Here is a 26,534-nt window from a genome sequence, read left to right on the forward strand (position 1 = left end):
GTTCCTACCATCGCCATCTTGGCAGGGGCATGCGTGTCGTCTCTCCCGGAAAATACAAATATGGGCAAAGAGATGGAGCTGACATCGAGTGAACTCTGAGCTAAGAGCTAACCGAGCTAACCCGGTGCTAACAGGAGCTAACCACCTAACGGAGGTAAGTGGGCTAAAGCTAAGTTGAGTTGTTAACCGGCTAAAAACTGCGGTTGTTCTACGTTCTTCTGACTTGAAGTGGGAGATCGGGTACCTGTCAATCAAAAGGACACGCCCCTAAATATGCCAAAGTTTGAGATTAAATTACTTTTAAACGGGCGAGTTAGAAAAAAATTCACTCCCCTCACAGTTGTCATGAAGGTAAACCTTCTCTAATAAACCAAAAATGGATTTTTGAACCAGGCTGTAAACATGTTTATTCCTGCTGTGAAGTTGGTCTTTTTAACATGGGACTCTATGGGGATTTGCTCTGTTTTGGAGTCCCTAGTGGATGAAGGGGGAACTGCAATTTTTTTAATGCACTTCTGCATAGGCTTCACTTTTAACTGCCGGAGGCTCCGTCCATCTTTCATATTCGGTCTGTGGGTTTGACCAACACAAGTACTTACAGTTACCACAGAAGTATTTCCAAGTGTCATCTACGACCGACACTCGGCCCAACACATGCGAACCACCCCAATTGGCGTAACGAAGCACCACATGGAAGAGATCTGGAGAGGTAACCGACACCGACACCAACACCTTGGACTGAAGAAAAGGAGGAGGCAGAGGGAGCAAAGGAGAGGGTGATGGAGGAAATTAAATGAAAGAAAAAAGGAATAAAAGGGATGTAGAGGAAGAAGCCAAGCCAGAAAAAAGACTGAAACCATCACCTTTACCACCAAAAGCAAGCAGAAAACATTTCCAGGATGCATTTTTCACCCCCAAACACACACCAACACACCTCTCTTTCAACCGAACATTTTCCTCTTGGTTCATTCACAGGTACATTTTCTGCCATAATGTCCTTTATGTTTAAATGCATACTGTACTTTGATGTAGTATGCTAGGTCAGCAGCTAGCTAACCTCTGGGTCTCGTTTCATTGCCTTTACAAGGTGAACAATTCCTCTATGAACAGGGGAACACACAGAAGGATTAAGGGTTGAGGGACAAATGGCAATTGAGTTTGACAGACATATCACTATCAATCTTTTTTAATGGTTCAGTTAAAATGATTGAATGGCGTGTTTTTAGTCCTATCCGTTCCACAGGTGACTAAATTGTTTCATTTTCATATTTGAGTATTTAATGAATTGCGAAAGGGATTATAGTAAAAAATGCTCCTGGAATACATCTCCTACCCTGCCTGTAACACAAGGACATGCGTAAATATCCACATTTAGAGAAATAGATCTACCACAGAGAAGCTAATATGGGTTACTTTGTAGTTCATGCAACAGAAGGATCAAGGATGGGCCACAGTTATACAAACTTCTACAAACACAGTCACATAACTGCAGTTTTAACATTGATTAACATTCCTGAGGGTAGATCAACAGAACAGGTCATTGGTAAGTGACGTTCCTACCTGGATGGGGGACATCTGAGCGTAGCCTCTCCAGCTGAAGTTTGGAAACTCCAGTGGGTTGTAGCCAAACCGCACCGGTCGGCCATCCAGCATCGTTCCCTCCTCGATCTCAAACTTCAGATGATGGAGGTCAGGAAAGTAATAATCAGGACGAGGTCTGTGGATGCAGGAACGTCCAGGCAGGAAGTTAAGAGACAAAACTGATCATGGAAACCGTATTATTGTAAGCTGATGACATTTCTTTAAGAGACAGTTGTTCACTCATCATTCAAATGCAAAACACAGTCGGATTTATCAGGGTCGGATTAAAAGTGCACAGGCCCCTGGGCTCAGAATGTTTCAGGGACCCCCTTCCCCACTGCAACATTGTGAAAATTGTAAATGATTCACTGTGAAACGACGTTTTGAACATCTCTCAGCCAATGGTACCATTAGCAATTCACTGGCGACTGTGGTGTAACTATCTGGCTTTGATGTACATTTTGTTTCATGTCCAAAATGGTGGTGTTTGCCCAAGTAGAAGTGGGCCCCTGGGCCTGAGCCCATAATGCCCATTGGATAATCCAGCCTTGGGGTTTATGGTACTCTCCACAGTTCTGACATCTAGTTTAACCTCTTAAATTTTCTAAAATGGTTTTTAAGTATAAAAGACTTGTTAACTAACGTCACAGCTCAAAAAAATATTCATTAGTCCCATTTCTGGTAGATCCATCTGTCCAGTTAGGAAGTAACACTGAGCGTGCATCGGCTTCAGCTGCTGTTGGAGACGTCGAACAGACAGCATGACGAAACGAGATGCAACGTGCAAGACAGCCTATAAAAGAAACTGTCCTGGAGGTGGTGGCTACAGACCCTTTCCTTGTCTTCATCCTTTATAGCTGACGTTTGGTTGCATTTTACCTGTGTCCTCACCACTACAGGTAACACAAGGCTGTGTCTAGAACCCACACAAGTTGCTCATATAGTGCAGCTCATCCAGGATAACACATCAATGCATGTGGCAAGAAGGTTTGTTGTGTCTCCCAGCACAACGTGGAGAACACAGAGGAGATACCAGGAGACATGGAAGGCCCGTAGGAGGACAACAACCAAGCAGCAATTAGAAAGAACTGCCAGAGACCTACAAAGAGACCCCCTACAGGACACTTATCTGCATGTTTCTGCTCAGACGGTCAGAAACAGACTTTATGAGGGTGGTATGAGGGGCCCACATCCACAAGCGGGGCCTGTCCTCAGTCTGATTGGCAGACTGGTGAACCTGCTCTTATCCATGCTCCTCATAGCATTCATGGAGTTGGTGACCCCTGGTCTGAAGCCTGTGATTTATATTCCTATTAATCCATAACCCTGCTGGCTGTTTTCAGTACATTTGGATCCGTCTTACCCTCAGTTTTGAACTGTTATTGGTTATCTGACGCCTTTGGGTTCCCACACACATCATACCTCTAACACAAGTTCTTTCTTCTGTTGGACTTTCTGTCAGATATTTCTAATTTCAGCCCTGCTTTCCAGCTGGTACTCAGGCCTTTGTACTAACGGTGATGACTGAGTTCTCTACAATAGAGGTTCCCAAACGTTTACATCCATGACCCCTAAAATAACAATGCAATCCTGCAGCGATCCATTGCTTGATGTAAACCAACAGATAGAGAACTCAAATTCTAACCAATCTTCATAAAGGGCTCATTTATGTACATAGGTAAACAGGTGCATCCAAGTCTAAGCCAACTATCCCAGAGTGTGCTTTACGTCAACATGGTTGGATATACAGTATATCCACTAGAGGGCAGTGCAGAGTTCAGCGTTTCATGTCAGTTTCAGTAGCAGGATGAGAAACAGAACAGTGGAGAAGAACATATTAATGTTGGTTTTCCAAAACACATGAAGTGGCATCGCAGCTGACGGTAGCCATTAAAAGCATTTTCCTCTTCTTCTTTGTTCCTTTCACAGCTCGTCTATGAGCTACACAGATAAACACTCCCCACAACTTCTGCTCTCCTTGCTAGGTTTGGCTTTGCTTCTGCAAGCCCTCTGAAAAGGGACTGAAATGCAGAAGACATGAAGGCAGAGGATGGACAGAACGCTCCGGAAGGATTGTACATAAAAACGGGAGGATTCAGATCCATTCAAATGTGTTTTTTTATGAACAGCGGTGTGATCAAAGCCGTTTTCAGGGTGTATGGGAAACCATAAAAACAAAGAGGCGTTGACTACAAGCATGAGGTCAGATTGATAGAAAGCTACAGAGAGCATGATGAAGATGCTCAGGTATACTTACAGGTTGCACTTCTGTCCCTCCACGTTGGGTCTGCAGCGACACTGACCGTTTCGGTCTCCACACGACTGGCCGACTGAACCTCCAATGTCACATTTGCAACCTAAAGCACACAATTTAACAAAGATGTAGCTTAACAGCTAATTATCCCAGCAAGCATTCACCTGAAGGCTGCATCAAGCTCACCCTGGCAGCCAAAGTAGTTGTGATCCTGCAGGTTGTAGAAGCCATCTTTGCAGGTAGAGCAGGTTCCACTGCAGACGTTGGGCTTGCAGTGGCACTGACCCGTTTCCTGTCACATGAGAACCGTTATCATCCACACGCAGACAAGGGTTTTACAGCTAAATACAATGCTGTTCGTTTACGTTCTTCATTGGACCAGTTGCCATTTAGTTTCAAAGATCGGATTCTCATCAGAGGAGAATAAAATGCTAATGCTAGCTCTAAAGCTAATAGGACTTTGGTAAATGGACTTGTACTTCTATAGCGCTTTTCTAGTCATAGACCACTCAAAGCGCTTTACACTACTTGTCACATTCACCCATTCACACACACACACACACACTCATTCAACACACTCATACCCCGATAGGCACATCGGGGAGCAGTTTGGGGTTCAGTGTCTTGCCCTAGGACACTTCGGCATTTCCTGGAATCGATCCCCCAACTTACCAGTTGAAGGACAACTGCTCTTCCTCCTGAGCTACAGCCGCTACTTTGGACATCAGGACCACCAAACTGGTACAATTATTTTTCCAGAAGGGTCCAATAACAGTTTCCCACAAAATGATTCTAAGTTACGCATCTTTTCCTGTGCAGTCTTTATGAATGTCTGTCTGCAACCTCTTTAATGAATAAAATAAAGTTTGGAAAGTTTTGACCCTGCAGTTCTTCAGTTAGAAGCCTTGAAACTTGCTAATGCCAGGAAGACAATATTTAGGAAGGAATGAAGAGGTTTATAATGGTCCAAATGAACCAAGTCTTATAATCTAGTCACATTTTGCACAAGACTGAGGCTCTCAGAGGAAGAAATTTAAAGAAACTCACCTGTGCACACTCAGCAACACTGCTTATTGTACCTGCAACGTTACACTCACAGTCTGCAGGAGAGATCGCACACGCACACACACACACACACACACACACACACACTTCATTGCTCTGTTTTTTCCATTTAAAGAGATGAGAAACCTGCAGAGTGTGCAGCATTCTTACTGGAGCATCCATCAGGAGTATTAGGAGAGAGGTTCCAGTACAGAGGTCTGCATCTGTCGCAAGCCGGACCCTCCACGTGACGACGGCACTCGCACCGACTCTACGTTCAGAACAGCAGGACAAACAGACAGGATGAGACTTCTGCTGATCCTGTTTCCTTCAGAGCTTTAGAAAAAGACTTGAAAGGTTGATGAATCAGTTGATGAATCAGTAAACATGTTGTGATTCCAGCTAAAGGACCAAAAGATGTTAAATTTCCTACTTTATTTAGCAGAAAAGAAGAAACATAAAGATAAAAAACAGAATAAAACATTAAATGGAGCTAAAACAGAAATGTGGTTTGACCAAAGTCATTATAATTCTGTTTATAAGTCTTTACCTGCAGTTATAAACAGAATTATAATCATTATAAACTCTTTACCTCTTGCTACAACACGCTAATCACATTCCACAGACTTTCTGTGAGGAAGTAGACAAAAGCTGAGAAACCGTCGACTTACCGCCGGCGGTGATGCTCCACTGTGAACAGAGCCAGCAGGGTGACATGTACCAGCTGTCAAAGACAAAACCAGAAACGTCCTTCAGCACTGGCATGAAAACATCTGGTCTTTAAGGGCGAAAACGCAGCTGACTGATGAACTGAAGCGTTTCGCAGGTTTCAGGTCCAGATTTACCGTCTATGAGAAACTACAGCCTGGCTGCAGACAGGAAAGTAGCTTCTGTGTCACATCTAAAAGGTTCAGGCCCAGTTTGCTGTGGTGGAGGTCAAACCAAAGCAAACAGACGTGCAGCCTGGATCAACTGGTGCTGATTGATGCAATCGCTGCTCTGCAAATCGTTCTGATAAAATAATTCAACTAACACACACGGCTACATGTGGGTTTCCAGGGAGAGTCCAAACATCCAGATGTTCGGATAGGGTTTCAGTGTTGACTTTTTTACCTTGGCAGTTGGGGAAGCCGTAGGAGCCGTGTGCACAGCTGTCGCACCTCAGTCCCACCACGCCGGGCAGGCACACACACTGCCCCGTCACCTGGTCACAGCTGGTGTAGCGGGATCCCTGCAAGGAGCACTGGCAGGCTGCAGCAGACACCAGACTTATGTCAGCATCTGGCAACAAGCCTGACGTTCACCAAAGACCAAAACCTTTGATTCTGAAAACTAGGAAATCCATCCTTACGTGTACAACTTGGGTAACCATAGTAACCAGGAGCACACTGGTCACATGATGCTCCACTGTAGTTAGGCCAGCAGTGGCAAATCCCCGACGCCGTGCAGCTGGTGTCCATCGATGTGCGAGGATCACAGGCGCACTCTGGAAGAAGAGAATGTTTAAGATGAAAAGCACGACGTTTGAAAAGAGAAATTCTGAAAAATTTTCCATGTTTCCTACTTCCTGTATGAAACGACAGAATAAACAAAGTACTTCTTCACAACAACAAACCAGACGACAGCAGCTCAGTTCATCTAGGAACCAGTAAGGTAACGTCTGATGAGGAACTGTGCAAAACCTCAGCAGTTTTCCAGCTGTTCATGGTTTTCTTCCACTCCCACGTGGTTGCTTGAGATTTGAATTGTGTTTCATTTAAGCAGCGACGCTTGCTAGTTTTTCTCTCTTTCCTATGCTACATGTTCGCATTGCTGCTACGTGGTTTGTTCAGACATCATCTAAAGTTGAAAGTTCATTTAATTTTCTTCTTCTAGCTGCGACAGGAAAAGTCCATCATTTCCTCTCTATACCAACCCTTGAACTGAACCCGTCTCATATTAAAGTTCGCCTTAAACACACCTTTTTACTTGCACGAACCCCAAGGACTCGTGGCGTTTTTACAAGGCGATGTAACACTTCATAAAGTCAAGTGCTTCCATGTGCGTCTCCGTGACGGCTGCTGACATGCTGAATGAAACAAAGCTTTCACGTTCTCCCTGTTCATCGTGGAAAAACGGGGATCAGCGAGCGGTTACCTTGACAGTTGGGGTAGGAGTGGAATCCAGATCTGCACTGTTCGCATCGGGGACCCTGAAACTCTGGTTTGCACAAGCAGCGACCAGAAGAATCGCACTGATCGGGCAGAGCGCCGACTGGACTGCATCCACACACTGCGGAGAGATGGTGACGTTCCCACTGACACGTCATTAATGCCTCCACACAAGTCATTTTAAACAAGTGCAACAGTTTTCTTCAAGCAGTCCTGCAGGTTTTATGTGAACCAGAAACAGTTCTAAACCTGGAGGTAAGAGTCTGTTTCTGGACGAACCAGACGGACAGTTATCCTCTTTGGAACAATGTAAGCTGCAAGTTGGAGAGAAGCAGAACGACTCACGTTGGCAGAGCGGGTAGTTGAAGTAACCAGGCGCGCAGTGATCACAGTGGTAACCCTGGAAACCATCCCGACAGATTCCATAACCGGTGAGAGAGTCACATGACCCATCCAGACAGCCCGGACTTGAACAGTGACAGGCTGGAGAGGGGAAGAGAAATAAACACAGCAGAAGCATGAATGTAGAGCCAGAGAAAAGGAGTGTGTGATGCAGCAGAGTCTAAGAGTGTGTGTGTGTTTGGATTTCTTCCAAAATGTTCCAGTTCAACTTTTTATATTAATGAAGTTTAACTAGTCAAAAAAAAAACTATTAATCCCAGAGGGAAAGGATCAATACTATGAAATCACCGTCCACTTCATCACGTTCATCTGTTCACCTGATTCGTAACAAATATAAGATCAGCCAATCACACGGCAGCAACTCAACACATTCAGTCATCTAGACGTGATGAAGATGACTTGCCGAAATTAAAGGTATAAACATTCTCGGGAGATTCTCATCATGATGAGGTGGAACGGGAGATTCTCATCATGATGAGGTGGAACGGGAGATTCTCATGGTGATGAGGTGGAACGGGAGATTCTCATGGTGATGAGGTGGAACGGGAGATTCTCATCGTGATGAGGTGGAACGGGAGATTCTCATCATGATGAGGTGGAACGGGAGATTCTCATGGTGATGAGGTGGAACGGGAGATTCTCATCATGATGAGGTGGAACGGGAGATTCTCATCATGATGAGGTGGAACAGGAGATTCTCATCATGATGTGGTGGAACGGGAGATTCTCATGGTGATGAGGTGGAACGGGAGATTCTCATCATGATGAGGTGGAACGGGAGATTCTCATCATGATGAGGTGGAACGGGAGATTCTCATGGTGATGAGGTGGAACGGGAGATTCTCATGGTGATGAGGTGGAACGGGAGATTCTCATGGTGATGAGGTGGAACGGGAGATTCTCATCATGATGAGGTGGAACGGGAGATTCTCATGGTGATGAGGTGGAACGGGAGATTCTCATCATGATGAGGTGGAACGGGAGATTCTCATCATGATGAGGTGGAACGGGAGATTCTCATCATGATGAGGTGGAACAGGAGATTCTCATCATGATGTGGTGGAACGGGAGATTCTCATGGTGATGAGGTGGAACGGGAGATTCTCATCATGATGAGGTGGAACGGGAGATTCTCATCATGATGAGGTGGAACGGGAGATTCTCATGGTGATGAGGTGGAACGGGAGATTCTCATCATGATGAGGTGGAACGGGAGATTCTCATCATGATGAGGTGGAACGGGAGATTCTCATCATGATGTGGTGGAACGGGAGGTTCTCATCATGATGAGGTGGAACGGGAGATTCTCATGGTGATGAGGTGGAACGGGAGATTCTCATCATGATGAGGTGGAACGGGAGATTCTCATCATGATGAGGTGGAACGGGAGATTCTCATCATGATGTGGTGGAACGGGAGGTTCTCATCATGATGAGGTGGAACGGGAGATTCTCATCATGATGAGGTGGAACAGGAGATTCTCATCATGATGAGGTGGAACGGGAGATTCTCATGGTGATGAGGTGGAACGGGAGATTCTCATCATGATGAGGTGGAACGGGAGATTCTCATGGTGATGAGGTGGAACGGGAGATTCTCATCGTGATGAGGTGGAACGGGAGATTCTCATGGTGATGAGGTGGAACGGGAGATTCTCATGGTGATGAGGTGGAACGGGAGATTCTCATCATGATGAGGTGGAACGGGAGATTCTCATCATGATGAGGTGGAACGGGAGATTCTCATCGTGATGAGGTGGAACGGGAGATTCTCATGGTGATGAGGTGGAACGGGAGATTCTCATGGTGATGAGGTGGAACGGGAGATTCTCATGGTGATGAGGTGGAACGGGAGATTCTCATCATGATGAGGTGGAACGGGAGATTCTCATGGTGATGAGGTGGAACGGGAGATTCTCGTCATGATGAGGTGGAACGGGAGATTCTCGTCATGATGAGGTGGAACGGGAGATTCTCGTCATGATGAGGTGGAACGGGAGATTCTCATCATTATGAGGTGGAACGGGAGATTCTCATCATGATGAGGTGGAACGGGAGATTCTCATCATGATGAGGTGGAACGGGAGATTCTCATGGTGATGAGGTGGAACGGGAGATTCTCATCATGATGAGGTGGAACAGGAGATTCTCATCATGATGTGGTGGAACGGGAGATTCTCATCATGATGAGGTGGAACGGGAGATTCTCATCATGATGAGGTGGAACGGGAGATTCTCATCATGATGAGGTGGAATGGGAGATTCTCATTGTGGATGTGCAGAAACTCTGTGAGGCTTCATGTCATTATGGATCAAAATGTCTAAAGAAGTCCAGCTTGTTGAATCGGACACCATGAATGACGGCAGCTTTAAGTGGAAAAAAAGAGGTCCCCCCTGACACTTCCCAGGTGGATCTGATAAAGTTGAAGATGAGGATCATATATTAAGAAATTATTTAGTTAAATTTAAGATTTGGATGATCAAAGAGGAACTAAAGTATTTCAGTGTCAGAGCATTTTGTCTGTTGTTTTACCTCCTTATTTAATTTTGACACCAGACAAGTGATTAATATCCATGACTTACGCTGACAGTTGGGTCCATAGAAACCTGGAGCGCAGGTGTCACAGTGGTCTCCAGTGAATCCTGGTTTACAGATGCAGGTTCGAGTCTGTGGATCCGGCCTGCAGGAGTTATCCACCGTCCCTGCTGCGCTGCACTCACAGTCTGTTGACCATTTATTTTTTAATGACATTTCTCTAAAATATACTTATTTAACTTTTAAACAAATAAGACCAGTAGGAAATAAACATAAAAGGTTTAGCTGCAGGTTTTCTCTGTTATGAGAAAAAAAACAATTGTTTTGCTTGCAGCATTATATTTATTACAAACGAAGAACCATATAAACCAAACAACGTGGGCACCAGCAGGTGGGTGGTATCTTCTAGGTAGGACTAAATGATGTTTTTGGACCTGCTTATCGCAGTCCACTGACATTCCATTCACTCCCCTGAAACATCTGACCTCCACCAAAAAACATCCCGGGTGGAGCAGGTGAGAGAAGAGCATGGGAAACTTCACAAGCAGCACATTTATGTCTCAAGGCCAGAAGTTGTATCTGAAAGCTGATCACTGTGTTCCAGGTTTAGACTCTGTTACACTGTCTGGAACTCTGCAGAGAAAATCTTCTCTGAAAGAACTTTCCTTTCTCTTAAAGCTAAATAAGTTAAAATTTATTGAACAAAATATACTAATTATGCTGACGATGTTCTATGTTATTGTCTCATTAAGGGTGTCTTGTCTCATTAAAAGCCTAAGTGTTTCTTTTTTAGGTGGTAACTACAGATTTACTCAAAGATGACAAGTTCCACAAAGCGCCATATTATTCAGCATGGACATGCTCCCACTAGCTTGGATCACAGAAACAAGCTGGATATCCAATCATGTTTTTGATGAGTCAACTTCCTTTTGCTGGTAATGTCTTCATAAAAAAGCATATGAGTATTACTTGGCAGCAGCAGAAGTATTGTTTTGGTTCTGCTTCAAAGCACTTTCACACTCAGCGAAACAAATAAGACATACTAGAAAACTGGTTCAGACCACTCCAGACCAGTTTTGAACTGGCTCGAATCCTGCTTAAAAGAGATAACTGACTTTTTGTAAACTGAAAACTATATATCCAACAAAGATGACATGCGGAGTCCCACAAGGCCTCATTTTGGCCCCTTATCGTTCAGCCTCTACATGCTCCAACTAGCTCCAATCATGGAAACAACCTAAACATGTAACAATAATACCAACATTCATCTCTGTATTATCATCTCTTATGGTGTTTTTCATGCCATTCAAAGCTAAAGGGCAGGCCTTGGAGGTAGAAGTTGGGTTTAAATGTACTTTAGTGCAACTTTTGGCACAGACAACCACAACGTCCTATTAGACCAGATGGAGAACTGGGTGGGATTGTCTGGTCCAGTTCTGAACTGGCTTCAATCCTATTTGAAAGACAGATAATTTACTCCCTGTGAATTGGGAACTATAGATTTACTCCAACAAAGCTGGCACATGGAGTTCCACAAGGCTCCATTTTGGACCATATCACTCAGCATCATCCTGCATGTTAAAATCTTTTTTTTTTAAAAATGGAAAACTGTCTGATCATAATTACGCCGATGACACTTTGCTCTATATTACTGTCTCACCAGAGGACTGTAGTCCCAGACAAACTTGCTTCATCTAAGTAAAGATAAATCAGAATTAACTGTCTTCAGAACGAAAGATTGATTTAGTGAGTAATGTAAAAAATAATGGAGCAATCCATCAATGTTGGTGTGATTCTAGAATTTAACTTTTAACAGCCATATTAAAGCAGTTACCAAATCATCCATTTACAACCAGAAGGATATAATTCTAGAGAAATGGTGGACTTACTTATGATTTCTCCAGCTGGTTTGGCTTCACCGTTGTTGTTGTTGGTGGGATATGTGGGAATGGCTGATGAAAATAAAAACAAAACAAGTGTTCATTTAGGAATATTATCTTATTATATTTATCTATTTTGCTTCTGGCAGAAAATGTGACCAACATAAAAGCATGTTTCAATCGCTTTAAGGGTCTATTGCAGCACAAAAATCCAACCATAGACAGCGTTTCTTTTGCTCTTACTCACGGTAACAATCAGGGAAGTTGATATAGCCACTAGAGCAGGAGTCACAGTTCTCTCCGGTGTAGTTTGGTTTGCATAAGCAGCGACCAGTCAGATCCTCACAGGTACCATCTGTAAACCTGCCCTGACAGTTACAGGCTGCAGGATATGGAGATGAGAAAAACGTAAACTATAATGACTGAAAATATTTACTGAAATGATTCACTATGATCGGATATCTCACGTGAGCAGGCCAGTGGGGAGTCGATGGAGTGGTCCGGTGACCTGTAATAGTTGGGGATGCAGCGCTCACAGTTGACTCCTGTGGTGTGATGCTGAAATGAAAGGGTTTCATTGTATTTTCAGTAATTATCTATCGTGCTCATAGCTTTACCACCTTCAGAAGCTTCAGATACCTGACAGTTTATGCAGACTCCGCCTCCTCTGTGGTGTCCGTTGATGTCCAGGCTGCCTCTCCTCTGATCAACCTCTGGGTCGTAGTAACACTCAAACGAATGACGATGACAGTTGCAGGCTGCAATGACCATGAAATGAACAGCATGTTGTGATAAAGGCATGAAAACTGATCTATTTAAGATGCATCTATCCATCTATCTGACATACATGTATAGATATTTTTGTGATGCAAGTTTCTAACAATATTTTTCATGCTGCTTTGGAGGACGTACTTTCATATGGGGTCTATTGACGCATTGGACTCTTTTCAAGATCTGTTTAGAGTTTCTGTGACAAAGGAGAAGTTCACAAGAGATCAACGGATTTAGCTCTCCAAAACCGAATTAATTCGTGAAATAACATTAAATCCAACATGATTTTAAAGGGAAAATGAAGAAGATGAGGGCAGGAACAAGGCAGAGTGTGAGGAGGAGGAAATCAAACCATTTCTTCCAAAGGTTCTGAATTGTGAGACCGCTGTCTAACAAAACAGAGGAGCGCTAACAAGACACTTTCAATGAAGTGCCGACGAGGAACACGGAAGGAATACAGAGAATGCAGCATCACTTGTTTCACAGAGACATGGCTGCAGGAACATAATGGACTATGTTCTGCTGGTTTTGGAGCATACAAGTGGACAATGTCAATAAATTGAGAAGATGTTAAAAGGAGGAAGAGCTGCAGTTTATTTAGAAAATATTATTATTATTTCATCAAATTAAAGGAGAAGATCTGAACTGGAGAAGAACAGTGGAGCTCCTGGAGCTGGTCATCCAGAGAGCGATGCTGCACAAGTTGCAGAACAAACAGAACATTTCTTATCTCCCTCCATGCCATACAGGAAGGAAATGGAGTGTGTTCTGTCAGAGGCTGCTTCAAGACATAAATGTTAAAAAAAACAAACAAAAAAAAAAAAAAACATGAGCCAGAAGACATGAACCTTCAGAACTAAGAAGTTATTACAGGATTTTTTTTTTTTTTAATTTCATGCAGCTGCAAAATAAATAAATAACTCTACTACAAAAGCTTGTTCTATGAATTTGTTGCAGTCAATGTTAAAACTGATCTCCAGCATTATATAACACCGATACCACTATATATTGTTTTATTAAGATTTATTTTCTTCATAGAAACTGGATTCATCAATAAGCCAGGAACAATAATAAAACTTTATTAATAATAAAACAGGTGACAGCAGTGTTGATGTGGAAAGATGCTTTTAGGAAAGAAGAAATCAAAATGCTTCCAAAGATAAAAGATGAAAGTAGAACATCATACAAAACAGACAGAGAGGCTCGTTCACGTCTACGCACCACTAAATGCAACAAATCCGCCACAGACTTCAGTTAACTGGAGAATCAAAGCAGGAAGGTGGACTTTCATCTCAGCTCTGTGAAGTGAAAGCTGCTGGTCTGAAACCAGTTTCCTCTGGCTGGTGGTCTTTGAGAGGATCACACACAGCTGCTGTTCGCGCTTCGGTTTAATCAAATCTAAACCGGTGAAACGACTGAAGCTGTAATTAAAAACAGCCACAAAGACTTCACTTCATCACAAAGTAGAATGTGGTCCGAGACGCCTCATTTCCCGCAGGTTTGCATCTCCATTTACACTTACTGGGCGATGACTGGGTTTGTTACTGGATTCATAAAAACCTCGTAGTTTTATTCATACTTGTTATGCAACATTGTTTTTGTTTTCTGTTTACATCCAATAAAGTTTCATCATATTCTATCTTCTTTATAAACTCAAACATTCGAGGTCGGACTCCATCTTATCATACAGAGTTCTCCAAACTCATCTTCGGTCCAAAGAGCGTCTCCTGTCGTCTACGTGGAAATTATACACGTTTAAAATGTTTATTTGTAACTTTATTGTACAATTTGTTTGCTGCCGTTACTGTTCTTGCTTTTTTATGTAAAATCCACGTAAAATCCACGTGGTCAACCACATGTTTCACATGTCAACCACGTGTGTTTCACGTCAACCACATGTTTCACATGTCAACCACATGTTTCACATGTCAACCACGTGTGTTTCACGTCAACCACATGTTTCACATGTCAACCACATGTTTCACATGTCAACCACGTTTCACATGTCAACCACGTGTGTTTCACATGTCAACCACATGTTTCACATGTCAACCACGTGTGTTTCACGTCAACCACATGTGGATGTCACATGCAGTGTTCATGATCTCTACATGTGAATTACATGATTCACATATGTCAACCGTGTGACATGTGGCATTCATGTTCTTTACGTGATTTATATGTTAACCCAATGTGCTTCACATGTCGACCGCATGACATTCTTATGTGGTTTGATTGATCTTTATATGATTCACATGATTCGCATATGTCAACCACGTCATTCACACACGGATTTAATGATCTTCACACATGATTCACATATAATTTCCATATTAATTACATATGTGATTTGTATGTTCCTACTTCCTTCATATGTGAACCACATATAAATCAAATGTGCTATTCACGTTCTTTACATGATTCACATGCTTCAACCAGATGTTATTAACATGCAAACTGCATGTATTCACATTGTCCTTGTGTGTTCTTCCCAGATGTATCACAAGAAAAACCTTTACAAACAGTTTGCACATCTGGTTCACATGTGCATGTATGGGATACCTCTCCTGTCACATGTGAACATCTTCTAGCTTCTCTTCTCGTCATCTCCAACAGAAACCGACAAGCTGACAAACGCTGAAGAAACAGACACTAGAAGCTCCGACAGACACTTGAAACGCAGATAACTCTTTATCTGACTCGTTCGGTGGAATAAAGCTGCAGATCCGACGACTGTCTGCGGTTTCCTTACGGCCGGACAGCAGCAGGCGTTCAGAGCTCTGCGACACACATCCTTCTGAAATCTGTCCTTCTGGCTGGAAAAACTTCACAACTGATTATTTCAGGAGAAGGAATCATCTAAAACTCGTCTAGCGCCTCCATCTCCATCTCTCTCTGCAGCTTTATCACAGCGACCTTTGGTGAACTTTCAGCCATTGTGATACCCATGACGGTTCCTGTTAAATATAACTGCAGCTTTGATAACAGAAGGCTCTCACTTGTAAATATAACCAGACATTTTGATAACCTCCCATTCAGCCTGAAAGACGCAAACAGGAACGTTTCTGGGCAGGATCCGACCTTAACTTTCATCATTCATTTATTTTCCCATTAAAATGTCTCCTGAAGAGACGTTGTGTCGATGAACGTGGAGAAAATCATTTCCACAATGATAAAAGTTAAACACCAAGTTGGCATTTCATTGTGAAAACGGAAAATAGAAGTCTGTCTCAGCTAAATCACCTTGTATCAGCATTTTCATACAGATTCAAAGACAGTGATAAAGCATGTGTATGTGTGTGTGTGTGTGTGTGTGTGTGTGTGTGTCTGCTTCATTAAATGGGACTCATCCTGTTGAACCAACACATGAAACACATTCCTCTGCAGGGTTCAGTGATTACATGTTGAATCTGTGTGTGTGTGTGTGTGTGTGCACGCCACATAGGTGCACTGGCTTCACTCACGTTCACACTCATTGGCGTTGTAGGTCGTAGCGGGTTTCCATGGTAACTGGTTGTATCCTGAACAACAGCGTTCGCAGGACACGCCGCAGGTGTTATGTTGACAGTCGCACTGCAGCCTAAAAAACGATAAAAAAACTTCATCAGGATCAGAAGAAAATCAGAAAAGTTTTACACTCAGATGCGGGAAAATAGAGATGATAGCAGGTTGGTTGGTTTTTGGCCCAAAGGAGGTGTCTGAAACCATTTATAACCAGACAACTTTTAATTTTGGTTAAATGTCTACGGTAAGAAGTTTAAAAAAAAAAGAAAAAATATAAAACGCTTGCGAGAAGAACACAGATGTATTTTCCTCTATGGGATGCTGATATTTTTGGAAATTCCACATTGCCGGTAGTAAGTCGGATCCGTTTCCGGTGAGGGTTGGACTCCGCCAAGGCTGCCCTTTATCACCGATTCTGTTCATAACTTATACGGACAGAATTTCTAGGCGCAGCCGAGATGTCGAGGGGATCCGACTTGGTGGCCTCAGGATTGGGTCCCTGCTTTTTGCGGATGATGTGGTCCTGTTGGCTTCATCTGGTCGTGATCTCCAGCTCTCGCTTGAGCGATTCGCGGCCGAGTGTGAAGCGGCTGGGATGAGAATCAGCACCTCCAGATCTGAGACCATGGTCCTCAGCCGGAATAGGGTGGATTGTCCTCTCCGGGTCGGGAGTCAGGTCCTGCCTCAAGCGGAGGAATTGTCCTTCCCAGGCGTGTCCGGGGAAGACCCAGGACACGCTGGAGGGATCATATCTCTCGGCTGGCCTGGGAACGCCTCGGGATCCCCCCGCAGAGTTGGCAAATGTGGCTGGGGAGAGGGAAGTCTGGGCTTCCCTGCTTAGGCTGCTGCCCCCGCGACCCGACCCCGGATAAGCGGCAAAATATAAAAACCCATTGTAGCAGTCATTTATGTGTAATTTGTTTTCTTTGATGAGACGATAATTTAACTTCTTCTGTGTTTTACTTGTTGAGTTATAGATTATAATTCGGACATGTTTCACATGGTGACAGAAGTTCTGTGGACACACCGTAACTGCATCGTCTGCGAAGCTGAACATGGTTTCTGCGTTTGGCAACATGTCTGGTGGCGTGACAGACATTTTCACCATTTTAAACTACTTTTGTGAACTGAAATAAAATACAGATTATTGCTAGTTTTGTCGGCTTTCCATTTTTTTGGTTGATGGAAAACAAAGTATATTCTTTATAACCTTTTCGTAAAAAAGCTTTAGAAGACTCCTGCTGTTCATGCTATGATGGCCTTTAGGAGGTAAAGGGCTGGTACGCCCATAGTTTCCAGCCTAATGACAAGAAAATAGATGTTAATGTCATGATGTTCTGGAAATCCAGCGCTTTGATTTCAGGACGGTTAAACATGTATCTGATTGATTGATAAGACATTGATTGGCTGTAAGTTAGGTGACGTTGACTCTGTTTCAGGTAAAAAGCTTCAACAAGCTTCAGTAGGAGTGAACGTGATGTTTTAGTCAGAGCTTTGCAGCCTGAGTCATAGTTTTTATCATCAGGAAGCGGCTCTGGTAAGTTTTGGATACAACCAGGAAGGCAGGAGTCTCGCTGCGAGGCGCTTCATTGAAAGTTGTTTCCTGAAACGCAGAAGCGGAGCAGATTTCTAGGGAAAGGAAAGGAAAAATGGAGGATGGAGGGCCGGGGAGGTGGAGGTTGGGTAAAAACCAGAGTGTGAGAGTTTGAATGGATCTGAAAAGGTAAATGTTAACACAATCAGTGTTTTGCAACAATATGCAGCCATTATCAGTGCAGAGCAGTCAGATAACTTCCAACTGCGGTCAATGAATGTTGCTATCCTGCAGGTTTTTGTTGTCTACCTGCTCCAACACGCCTGGCTCAAATCAAACCAAACAGCTTCTTTCAGTCAGATGCGCTGCAGCAGGGAAAAAACAAGGACCTGGACTTTGATACCCAACATGCATGCTTTTGTGTGGAGGCCATTTATGTGTTTTTTGTTTTCTTTTATGAGAGATGTTGTGCTGTTATGCTGTTGTGGAAGTTAAATTATTTTTTCTATTATATTTTAGTATATTAGCTTATATTACACAGATAGATTTTTATTTAAAGTTTATTATTAGCTTTTGATGAGTGTGAGAACGGGGAGGGCAGACAGGTAATTTATGTCACGTCCAGGGTTGGTGTTTCACCACCTGAAACTTCCCAGGCACAGATTTAAACCTGTAACCTTCATTCAGCGAGATGACAAACCTCCACTCTCACCGCTCAGCCCACTAAAGCAGCTCGGATTTAACGGTGGGATCCAAATTCTTCGTCTTTCTACTCATCTCCTGTCTGTAATGATGTTGGTCTTAAATGTGATGCCAAACGTAGACAACCTTCTTTCTCACATCTTCATTTCAGATCGATACGATACATTAACTCCATGTGGGACATCGTGTGGTGACACCAGTTTGCTGAAGGAAGGAAAAATGTCTGTTTTTCACCCCATGACGTCAGTCTTTTGTGAACGATTAGGAGAAATGAGACAATGGTGTTAATTTCTTCTCATCTCCTGCTGTGTTTCGGTCAAACTCGGGAGCGGGAGCTTTAGGGTCTAATCCGATTAGAAGCAGAGGCAAAGCAGTCAATCTCTGTCAATGGAGGAGAATAATTAACTCTTTCATTTCAAGTACCAGCATGGATTTCAGTTTCCTCCAGCAATGTTTTCACTCTTTTTGTGATCGATTCAATAAAGTGTTTGAAGCATGACGTGAAGAATCACACAGTTCCTGCAGATTCTGATGAGAATTTCTGGTTCCACCTCATCACCATGAGAATCTCCCGTTCCACCTCATCACCATGAGAATCTCCCGTTCCACCTCATCACCATGAGAATCTCCCGTTCCACCTCATCATGATGAGAATCTCCTGTTCCACCTCATCACCATGAGAATCTCCCGTTCCACCTCATCATGAGAATCTCCCGTTCCACCTCATCACCATGAGAATCTCCCGTTCCACCTCATCATGATGAGAATCTCCCGTTCCACCTCATCACCATGAGAATCTCCCGTTCCACCTCATCACCATGAGAATCTCCCGTTCCACCTCATCACCATGAGAATCTCCCGTTCCACCTCATCACCATGAGAATCTCCCGTTCCACCTCATCATGATGAGAGTCTCCCGTTCCACCTCATCATGATGAGAATCTCCCGTTCCACCTCATCACCATGAGAATCTCCCGTTCCACCTCATCACCATGAGAATCTCCCGTTCCACCTCATCATGATGAGAATCTCCCGTTCCACCTCATCACCATGAGAATCTCCCGTTCCACCTCATCACCATGAGAATCTCCCGTTCCACCTCATCACCATGAGAATTTCCCGTTCCACCTCATCACCATGAGAATCTCCCGTTCCACCTCATCACCATGAGAATCTCCCGTTCCACCTCATCACCATGAGAATCTCCCGTTCCACCTCATCACGATGAGAATCTCCCGTTCCACCTCATCACCATGAGAATCTCCCGTTCCACCTCATCACCATGAGAATCTCCCGTTCCACCTCATCACCATGAGAGTCTCCCGTTCCACCTCATCATGATGAGAGTCTCCCGTTCCACCTCATCATGATGAGAATCTCCCGTTCCACCTCATCACCATGAGAATCTCCCGTTCCACCTCATCACCATGAGAATCTCCCGTTCCACCTCATCATGATGAGAATCTCCCGTTCCACCTCATCACCATGAGAATCTCCCGTTCCACCTCATGATGAGAGTCTCCCATTCCACCTCATCATCATGAGAATCTCCCGTTCCACCTCATCATGATGAGAATCTCCCGTTCCACCTCATCACCATGAGAATCTCCCGTTCCACCTCATCACCATGAGAATCTCCCGTTCCACCTCATCACCATGAGAATCTCCCGTTCCACCTCATCACCATGAGAATCTCCCGTTCCACCTCATCACGATGAGAATGTCCCGTTCCACCTCATCATGATGAGAATGTCCCGTTCCACCTCATCATGATGAGAATGTCCCGTTCCACCTCATCATGATGAGAATCTCCCGTTCCACCTCATCACCATGAGAATCTCCCGTTCCACCTCATCATCATGAGAGTCTCCCGTTCCACCTCATCACCATGAGAATGTCCCGTTCCACCTCATCATGATGAGAATCTCCCGTTCCACCTCATCACCATGAGAATCTCCCGTTCCACCTCATCATCATGAGAGTCTCCCGTTCCACCTCATCACCATGAGATTCTCCCGTTCCACCTCATCATCATGAGAATCTCCCGTTCCACCTCATCATGATGAGAATCTCCCGTTCCACCTCATCATCATGAGAATCTCCCGTTCCACCTCATCATCATGAGAATCTCCCGTTCCACCTCATCATGATGAGAATCTCCCGTTCCACCTCATCATGATGAGAATCTCCCGTTCCACCTCATCATGATGAGAATGTCCCGTTCCACCTCATCATCATGAGAATCTCCCGTTCCACCTCATCATGATGAGATTCTCCCGTTCCACCTCATCACCATGAGAATCTCCCGTTCCACCTCATCATGATGAGAATCTCCCGTTCCACCTCATCATGATGAGAATCTCCCGTTCCACCTCATCATGATGAGAATCTCCCGTTCCACCTCATCATCATGAGAATCTCCCGTTCCACCTCATCATGATGAGAGTCTCCCGTTCCACCTCATCATCATGAGAATCTCCCGTTCCACCTCATCATGATGAGAATGTCCCGTTCCACCTCATCATCATGAGAATCTCCCGTTCCACCTCATCATGATGAGAATCTCCCGTTCCACCTCATCATGATGAGAATCTCCCGTTCCACCTCATCACGATGAGAATCTCCCGTTCCACCTCATCACCATGAGATTCTCCCGTTCTACCTCATCACCATGAGATTCTCCCGTTCCACCTCATCACCATGAGAATCTCCCGTTCCACCTCATCATGATGAGAATCTCCCGTTCCACCTCATCATGATGAGAATCTCCCGTTCCACCTCATCACGATGAGAATCTCCCGTTCCACCTCATCATGATGAGAATCTCCCGTTCCACCACATCACCATGAGAATCTCCCGTTCCACCTCATCACAATGAGAATCTCCCGTTCCACCTCATCACCATGAGATTCTCCCGTTCCACCTCATCACCATGAGAATCTCCCGTTCCACCTCATCATGATGAGAATCTCCCGTTCCACCTCATCATGATGAGAATCTCCCGTTCCACCTCATCACGATGAGAATCTCCCGTTCCACCACATCACCATGAGATTCTCCCGTTCTACCTCATCACCATGAGATTCTCCCGTTCCACCTCATCACCATGAGAATCTCCCGTTCCACCTCATCATGATGAGAATCTCCCGTTCCACCTCATCATGATGAGAATCTCCCGTTCCACCTCATCACGATGAGAATCTCCCGTTCCACCTCATCATGATGAGAATCTCCCGTTCCACCTCATCACCATGAGAATCTCCCGTTCCACCTCATCACAATGAGAATCTCCCGTTCCACCTCATCACGATGAGAATCTCCCGTTTCACCTCATCAGCTTTGTGACATGGCTTTTGTGACAAATTTTCAATAGATCAGCAGTGTTTGAACCATGCAGCATTTAGAGTCAATAAAATCTTTTCTTCCTCATTCTGGTGCTCAGTTTGAACTTCATCAAATCGTCATCATGTCTAGGTGACTTAATGTGTTGCTGATGTTCAATCAGCTGATTAGATATTTGTGTTTCAATGAGTTTCAGACGTGAACCTATTAAAGTTGAAGATGCGTTTGGATCCTCTTGTTAAAACACGTCCTTCACTCCCTCCATCACCATCAGTGTGTGTTTAAGCTGTGCGGTTTCCCTCATATGAGGACTTCCAGCTGTGCAGCTGCAGATCAAACCAAACACAGACCTCCAGTCTGAGACCCTGTCATCTTCAACACACCTGCCACATTTAACAACCTTAAACAAAGTCTGGGTCTGATAAGTTCTGCTTTACATTCTTTCACTCTGACACAAACCGACTCTCCAAACATCTTTATGAGGTCTGGAGGGATTTATTTCACCTCCTTATCCAAGTTTCCCACCAGTCAAACACCTGCCAGCGAGAAACAAGCATCTCTGTGGGACATCGAGTATCTTCAGCCTTTATTTATCTCATTTAAAACATAATGATGAAAGCATAAACCACCTTCAGCGGAGAGGTCTGCTGTGTTTAAAGCAGCCGCTCTGGAACATGCAGAAATATCATCTGAAGATGATCCGTCGGATTTTACTTCCAGATGTTATGTAATAGGATTAGCTTACGTTAATTCTTCAGTTGCCGTTACAAGTCAAACACCTGAAAAACATGCAGGTCTTTTCTTTCTGTTTGTCTCCGTCATGAACCTGCAGAGCCGAGGGAGCTTTCAGCACCAGCTTTAGTAGAATCTGTTTGGATCAGAGCTGACAGTGACTTCAGGTCCACCGCCAACGGTCTGCTTTCCACACAGCTGGACTGTAGTCATTCGGGGACAAAAACTACTGTTTGTTGCAGCTGTGTGATAAATCCAACATCTGTTCATGTTTAATAGAGTTTACAGGAGACTCAGCAGGTAGGAAACATGCTGTGCACAAACACGTTGTGTGCTGTGGTAACTTTGTTCCTTCCTGCACCCTTTCACAATAAGTGTCCGAATGAATCATTTTCCAAGGAGACACCATTCATGTTTCACCGTTGACGTCATCAAGTCAACCTGTTCAACTATTTACACAAAGATCTACTCAGTCGTATTGACGTGATGAAGACGACTTGATGAAGGTCAAACCGAGCATCAGAACGAGATTTAAATGATTCTGAAAGTGGCATTTTGTTCTGAGTATTTACTAGGGATGGGAAAATCGAATCTAAAAATTGAAACTCTGGATTTTTTTGCTTCACAATTTTAAAATAGATTTTTCTTTTAAACAAATAAAAATAATCCATAATAAAATTTTTGTCATTTTTATTGTTTTATTGATCTTTTTACTCGTCTTCTGGGGCATTATAGCAGCAAAACAATGATCTGGCTTATTGTGTGTTTTTTTTTTTTTAATTGAAATTAAAAAAAAAAAATCACAAGCAAAGATAAGTTTTATAAATTTATTTTGTTTTTAATCTACAAAAATCAGCAAATCAAAGAATTGTGAGAATTGCAATTTAAATCGAATCGGCACCCAAAAAATCGGAATCAAATTGAGACAAAAGCATGTTGTCACAGCCCTCGTATTTACTGGGATTTTCACACACAACCATCTCCAGGGTTTCCAGAGAAGGTCTGAAGAGGTGAAACTATCCAGTTTGTCTGGACCAGAATGTCTGGTTGATGTCAGAAGAGACTGGACAGACTGGTTGGAGAAGATGGAAAGGCAACAGGAAGTCCAGTAAGCACTGGTTCCAACCATAATATGCAGGACATCATCTCTAGACACGTCCAGCCTGGAAGCAGATGGTCTCCAGCAGCAGAAGACCACAGCGGGTTCCCTCCTGTCAGTAAGAACAGGAAACTGAGGCCACAATTCACACAGACTCACCAGAACTGGACAATAGAAGATGGAGAAACGTTGCCAGACGCACAAAAACTTTTCACAAAAAGCTGCTGAAAAACTCGGGAATTTCTGGAACAGAAATCGAGCCGACATTTTCCTACTTCTGACAGAAGTTCCTGAAACAGTTTTCTTCCAGAACAACATGAAGACTCAACGTTACTGAGACACAGTGCAGGGATCTGAACAGACTCTGCCGTTACTTTATACTTGGATGCTTGCAGACAAGATCAGTGTCTGATCTGAAGACATGTTTCATGTTTTACAGACTGATTGTATAGCCAGATCTGGTCACGCATACGTTCGCAACATGGCGTTAGCTAACACTGAAGACTTGCTGGGAACGATTTCAGCCATTTCAAGCAGAACTCTTACTGAAAACATCTTTCCTTCTGGCAGGTGGGAACCATCAGTTCCAGGGTCCATCCATCCATCTTCCAAACTCCCTCTGTGTGGCTGATGAAGTTCACCGGGAGCGTTAGTCAGAAGCTACAGAAACATACTAAATGTAGCCTGAAGTTCTTAGCAAGGCCACCTAAAGACCAGGAGACTCCTCTGATCCTCTGCTGAGGTACAAAGAGGAGAAAACCAAAAAGTTGCTACAACTTTTTTCACATTTTATCTTTGTGACAGTGGAGTATTTCAACCTGCCCACAGGGTTGAGATTTCCAAGGTTAACAAGCAAACACAGAGCCACCTGGGTGTCTTTGTCTGCTGTCAATCAAACTGCTCAAACCTCTCCCGGACGTTCAGATCACAGATCAGCCGTGTCTGAGACCCAGCAGTTCATCATAGTATCTTATTATCCCACAACACCTCCTCCGTCTGCTTCCCCTCCTTCTGAAATCCCCTTATCCTCCCAAATTCCCAAATCACTCATGTGCAGCAGCAATCGGAGTGATTTAAGCATCCTCGACTGTCTCCAGATGCTTTCAACAGGTCTGTGCAAGTCTGTCTCTTCATGCATGAAGATTTGCATGAGCGAGAGGAGAAACAAAGACGTGCATGTGCACACGCGAAGGCAGCAACCAGGAAACATGCGTGTGCCTGTGTGTGTACATGCACATATGACTCAAGGTGGATTAGACTGAGTAAGTATGGATTGTAAGAAATCTACAGCCTGCAGATAGAAACACACACGGCTGAGGAAATAAGCTTCACCCCAAACAGTTTATTTAGTCGTACGGTCCTGATGGACGACATACCTCCAGACGTCTTATCAAATGAATCACATAGCTTCCATTTCCACTTCACTTCCACCACCGTCACACTCATACTTATCTGGAAACTTGCCTCCAGACAGAAGCACCTCCTCGGGTGATGAAACAAGGTCCGACTTGCCTCAACAGCGAAAATAAAGTTTATTTGGACGTGAGCTGCAATCAGAAAGCAAGTCTTTCTCTCTGTTTTCCACCAGCTCCAAGCTGTTTGCACTTTGCTTGTTTTCATTGTTCTTTACTTCTTCAGTATTTAATGGCTTAATTCTCACATTGTTTGTATAAACTTTATGAGAGGAAACACATGACAAAAGTAAATAAAGCGGAGCGGTTTGAAGTAAGACTAAAACTGAGGGGGAGCAGACAAGTTGAAGGTACTTTCAGATCTCACATTGAGCTGATATGATATGATACACACGGTTACTGATGCAATGATTTATTGTTCTAAAATCTGGAAAAGACTGAGAATGTTGAAGAATGCTAAAATAAACACTTGATGGATCATTCCACAGGCGAACAGGTTAATCAGAAACAGGTGGGTGCCATGATTGGGCATAAAAGGGACATCCTTGAAAAGACTCAGGCATTCAGAAGCAATGCTGGGGTGAGGTTCACTACTTTGTGAACAAATGTGCAAGAAAACGGTCCAAGGATTAAAGATCGACATTTCTCAACGTACAATTGTCGGAATTTTTCTGCTCTGTATTGAAAACCAACATTGCCATGTAGAGGACATCACCAGATGGGATCAGGAACACTTCAGAAAATCATTAACACAGTTTGTCACTACGGCTCCAAGCGCAAGTAAAACTCCACTAAAGCCTGATGTTCCTCCAGCTCCTCTGCAGCAGAACCAGGCAGAAACCTCCGGCAGTTAAAAGTGAAGCCTATGCTGAAGTGCATAAAACTGCAGTTCCTACTTCATCCACTAGGGGCTGCAAAACAGAGCAAATCCCCATAGACTCCCATGTTAAAAAGACCAACTTCACAGCAGAAATAAACATGTTTACAGAAGAAATAAACATGTTTACAGCCTGGTACAAAAGTCCATTTTAGGTTTAATAGATCAAGTTTACCTTCATGACAACTGTGGGGGGAGTGAATTATTTTCTAAATTTTTTCCCCTTCAGAAATAATTTTATCTTGACATTCGACATATTTAGGGGTGTGTCCTTTTGAGTGACATGTACCTGATCTCCCGCTTCAAGTAAGAAGAACGTAGAACAACCGCGGTTTTTAGCCGGTTACCTCCGTTAGCTGGTTAGCTCCTTTTATCTCCAGGTTAGCTCGGTTAGCTCTTAGCTACAGAAAGCTCGGAGTTCGCTCGATGTCAATCATCCACCATGACGCTCACAGCCACCTTCTCAGCTCCACCTCTTTGCCCATATTTGTATTTTCCGGGAGAGAGGGACACGTGTGTTGCTGCCAAAATGGCGATGGTAGGAACCGCCCACCGAGCTTTAATTCAGCTCTTCAGAAACCACGGGTGACGTCATGGGGGCTCCTCCCATCTTTTTTACAGCCTATGGTTTTTACAGACCCGAACCAATGCGAGTAAACAACATTAACAATAATTCAGAGGTTAAATATCAACGTTTCTGTCTTTTCACACGGAG

At 43.8% G+C, this 26,534-nt stretch overlaps 1 protein-coding gene across 1 annotated transcript in view; it reads right to left on the bottom strand.

The window, feature by feature from the left end:
* lama5 (laminin, alpha 5) overlaps positions 1–26,534 on the bottom strand; it is a gene marked incomplete at its 5' end in the record, with an annotated part of 125,222 nt that overhangs the window by 52,487 nt on the left and 46,201 nt on the right. Inside the window, 17 exons of the mRNA XM_079238596.1 lie at positions 600–738; positions 1,561–1,717; positions 3,839–3,938; positions 4,022–4,127; positions 4,883–4,935; positions 5,051–5,150; positions 5,551–5,603; positions 5,993–6,130; positions 6,231–6,365; positions 7,016–7,150; positions 7,375–7,512; positions 10,014–10,154; positions 11,856–11,918; positions 12,094–12,228; positions 12,314–12,404; positions 12,486–12,604; positions 16,082–16,197. Coding sequence (XP_079094722.1) covers positions 600–738; positions 1,561–1,717; positions 3,839–3,938; positions 4,022–4,127; positions 4,883–4,935; positions 5,051–5,150; positions 5,551–5,603; positions 5,993–6,130; positions 6,231–6,365; positions 7,016–7,150; positions 7,375–7,512; positions 10,014–10,154; positions 11,856–11,918; positions 12,094–12,228; positions 12,314–12,404; positions 12,486–12,604; positions 16,082–16,197 — 1,919 coding nt within the window. The remainder of the gene's footprint in view (positions 1–599; positions 739–1,560; positions 1,718–3,838; positions 3,939–4,021; positions 4,128–4,882; positions 4,936–5,050; positions 5,151–5,550; positions 5,604–5,992; positions 6,131–6,230; positions 6,366–7,015; positions 7,151–7,374; positions 7,513–10,013; positions 10,155–11,855; positions 11,919–12,093; positions 12,229–12,313; positions 12,405–12,485; positions 12,605–16,081; positions 16,198–26,534) is intronic.

Source organism: Telmatherina bonti (assembly GCF_933228915.1).
Source record: "Telmatherina bonti genome assembly, chromosome: 4".
Classification (NCBI taxonomy): Eukaryota; Metazoa; Chordata; class Actinopteri; order Atheriniformes; family Telmatherinidae; genus Telmatherina; species Telmatherina bonti.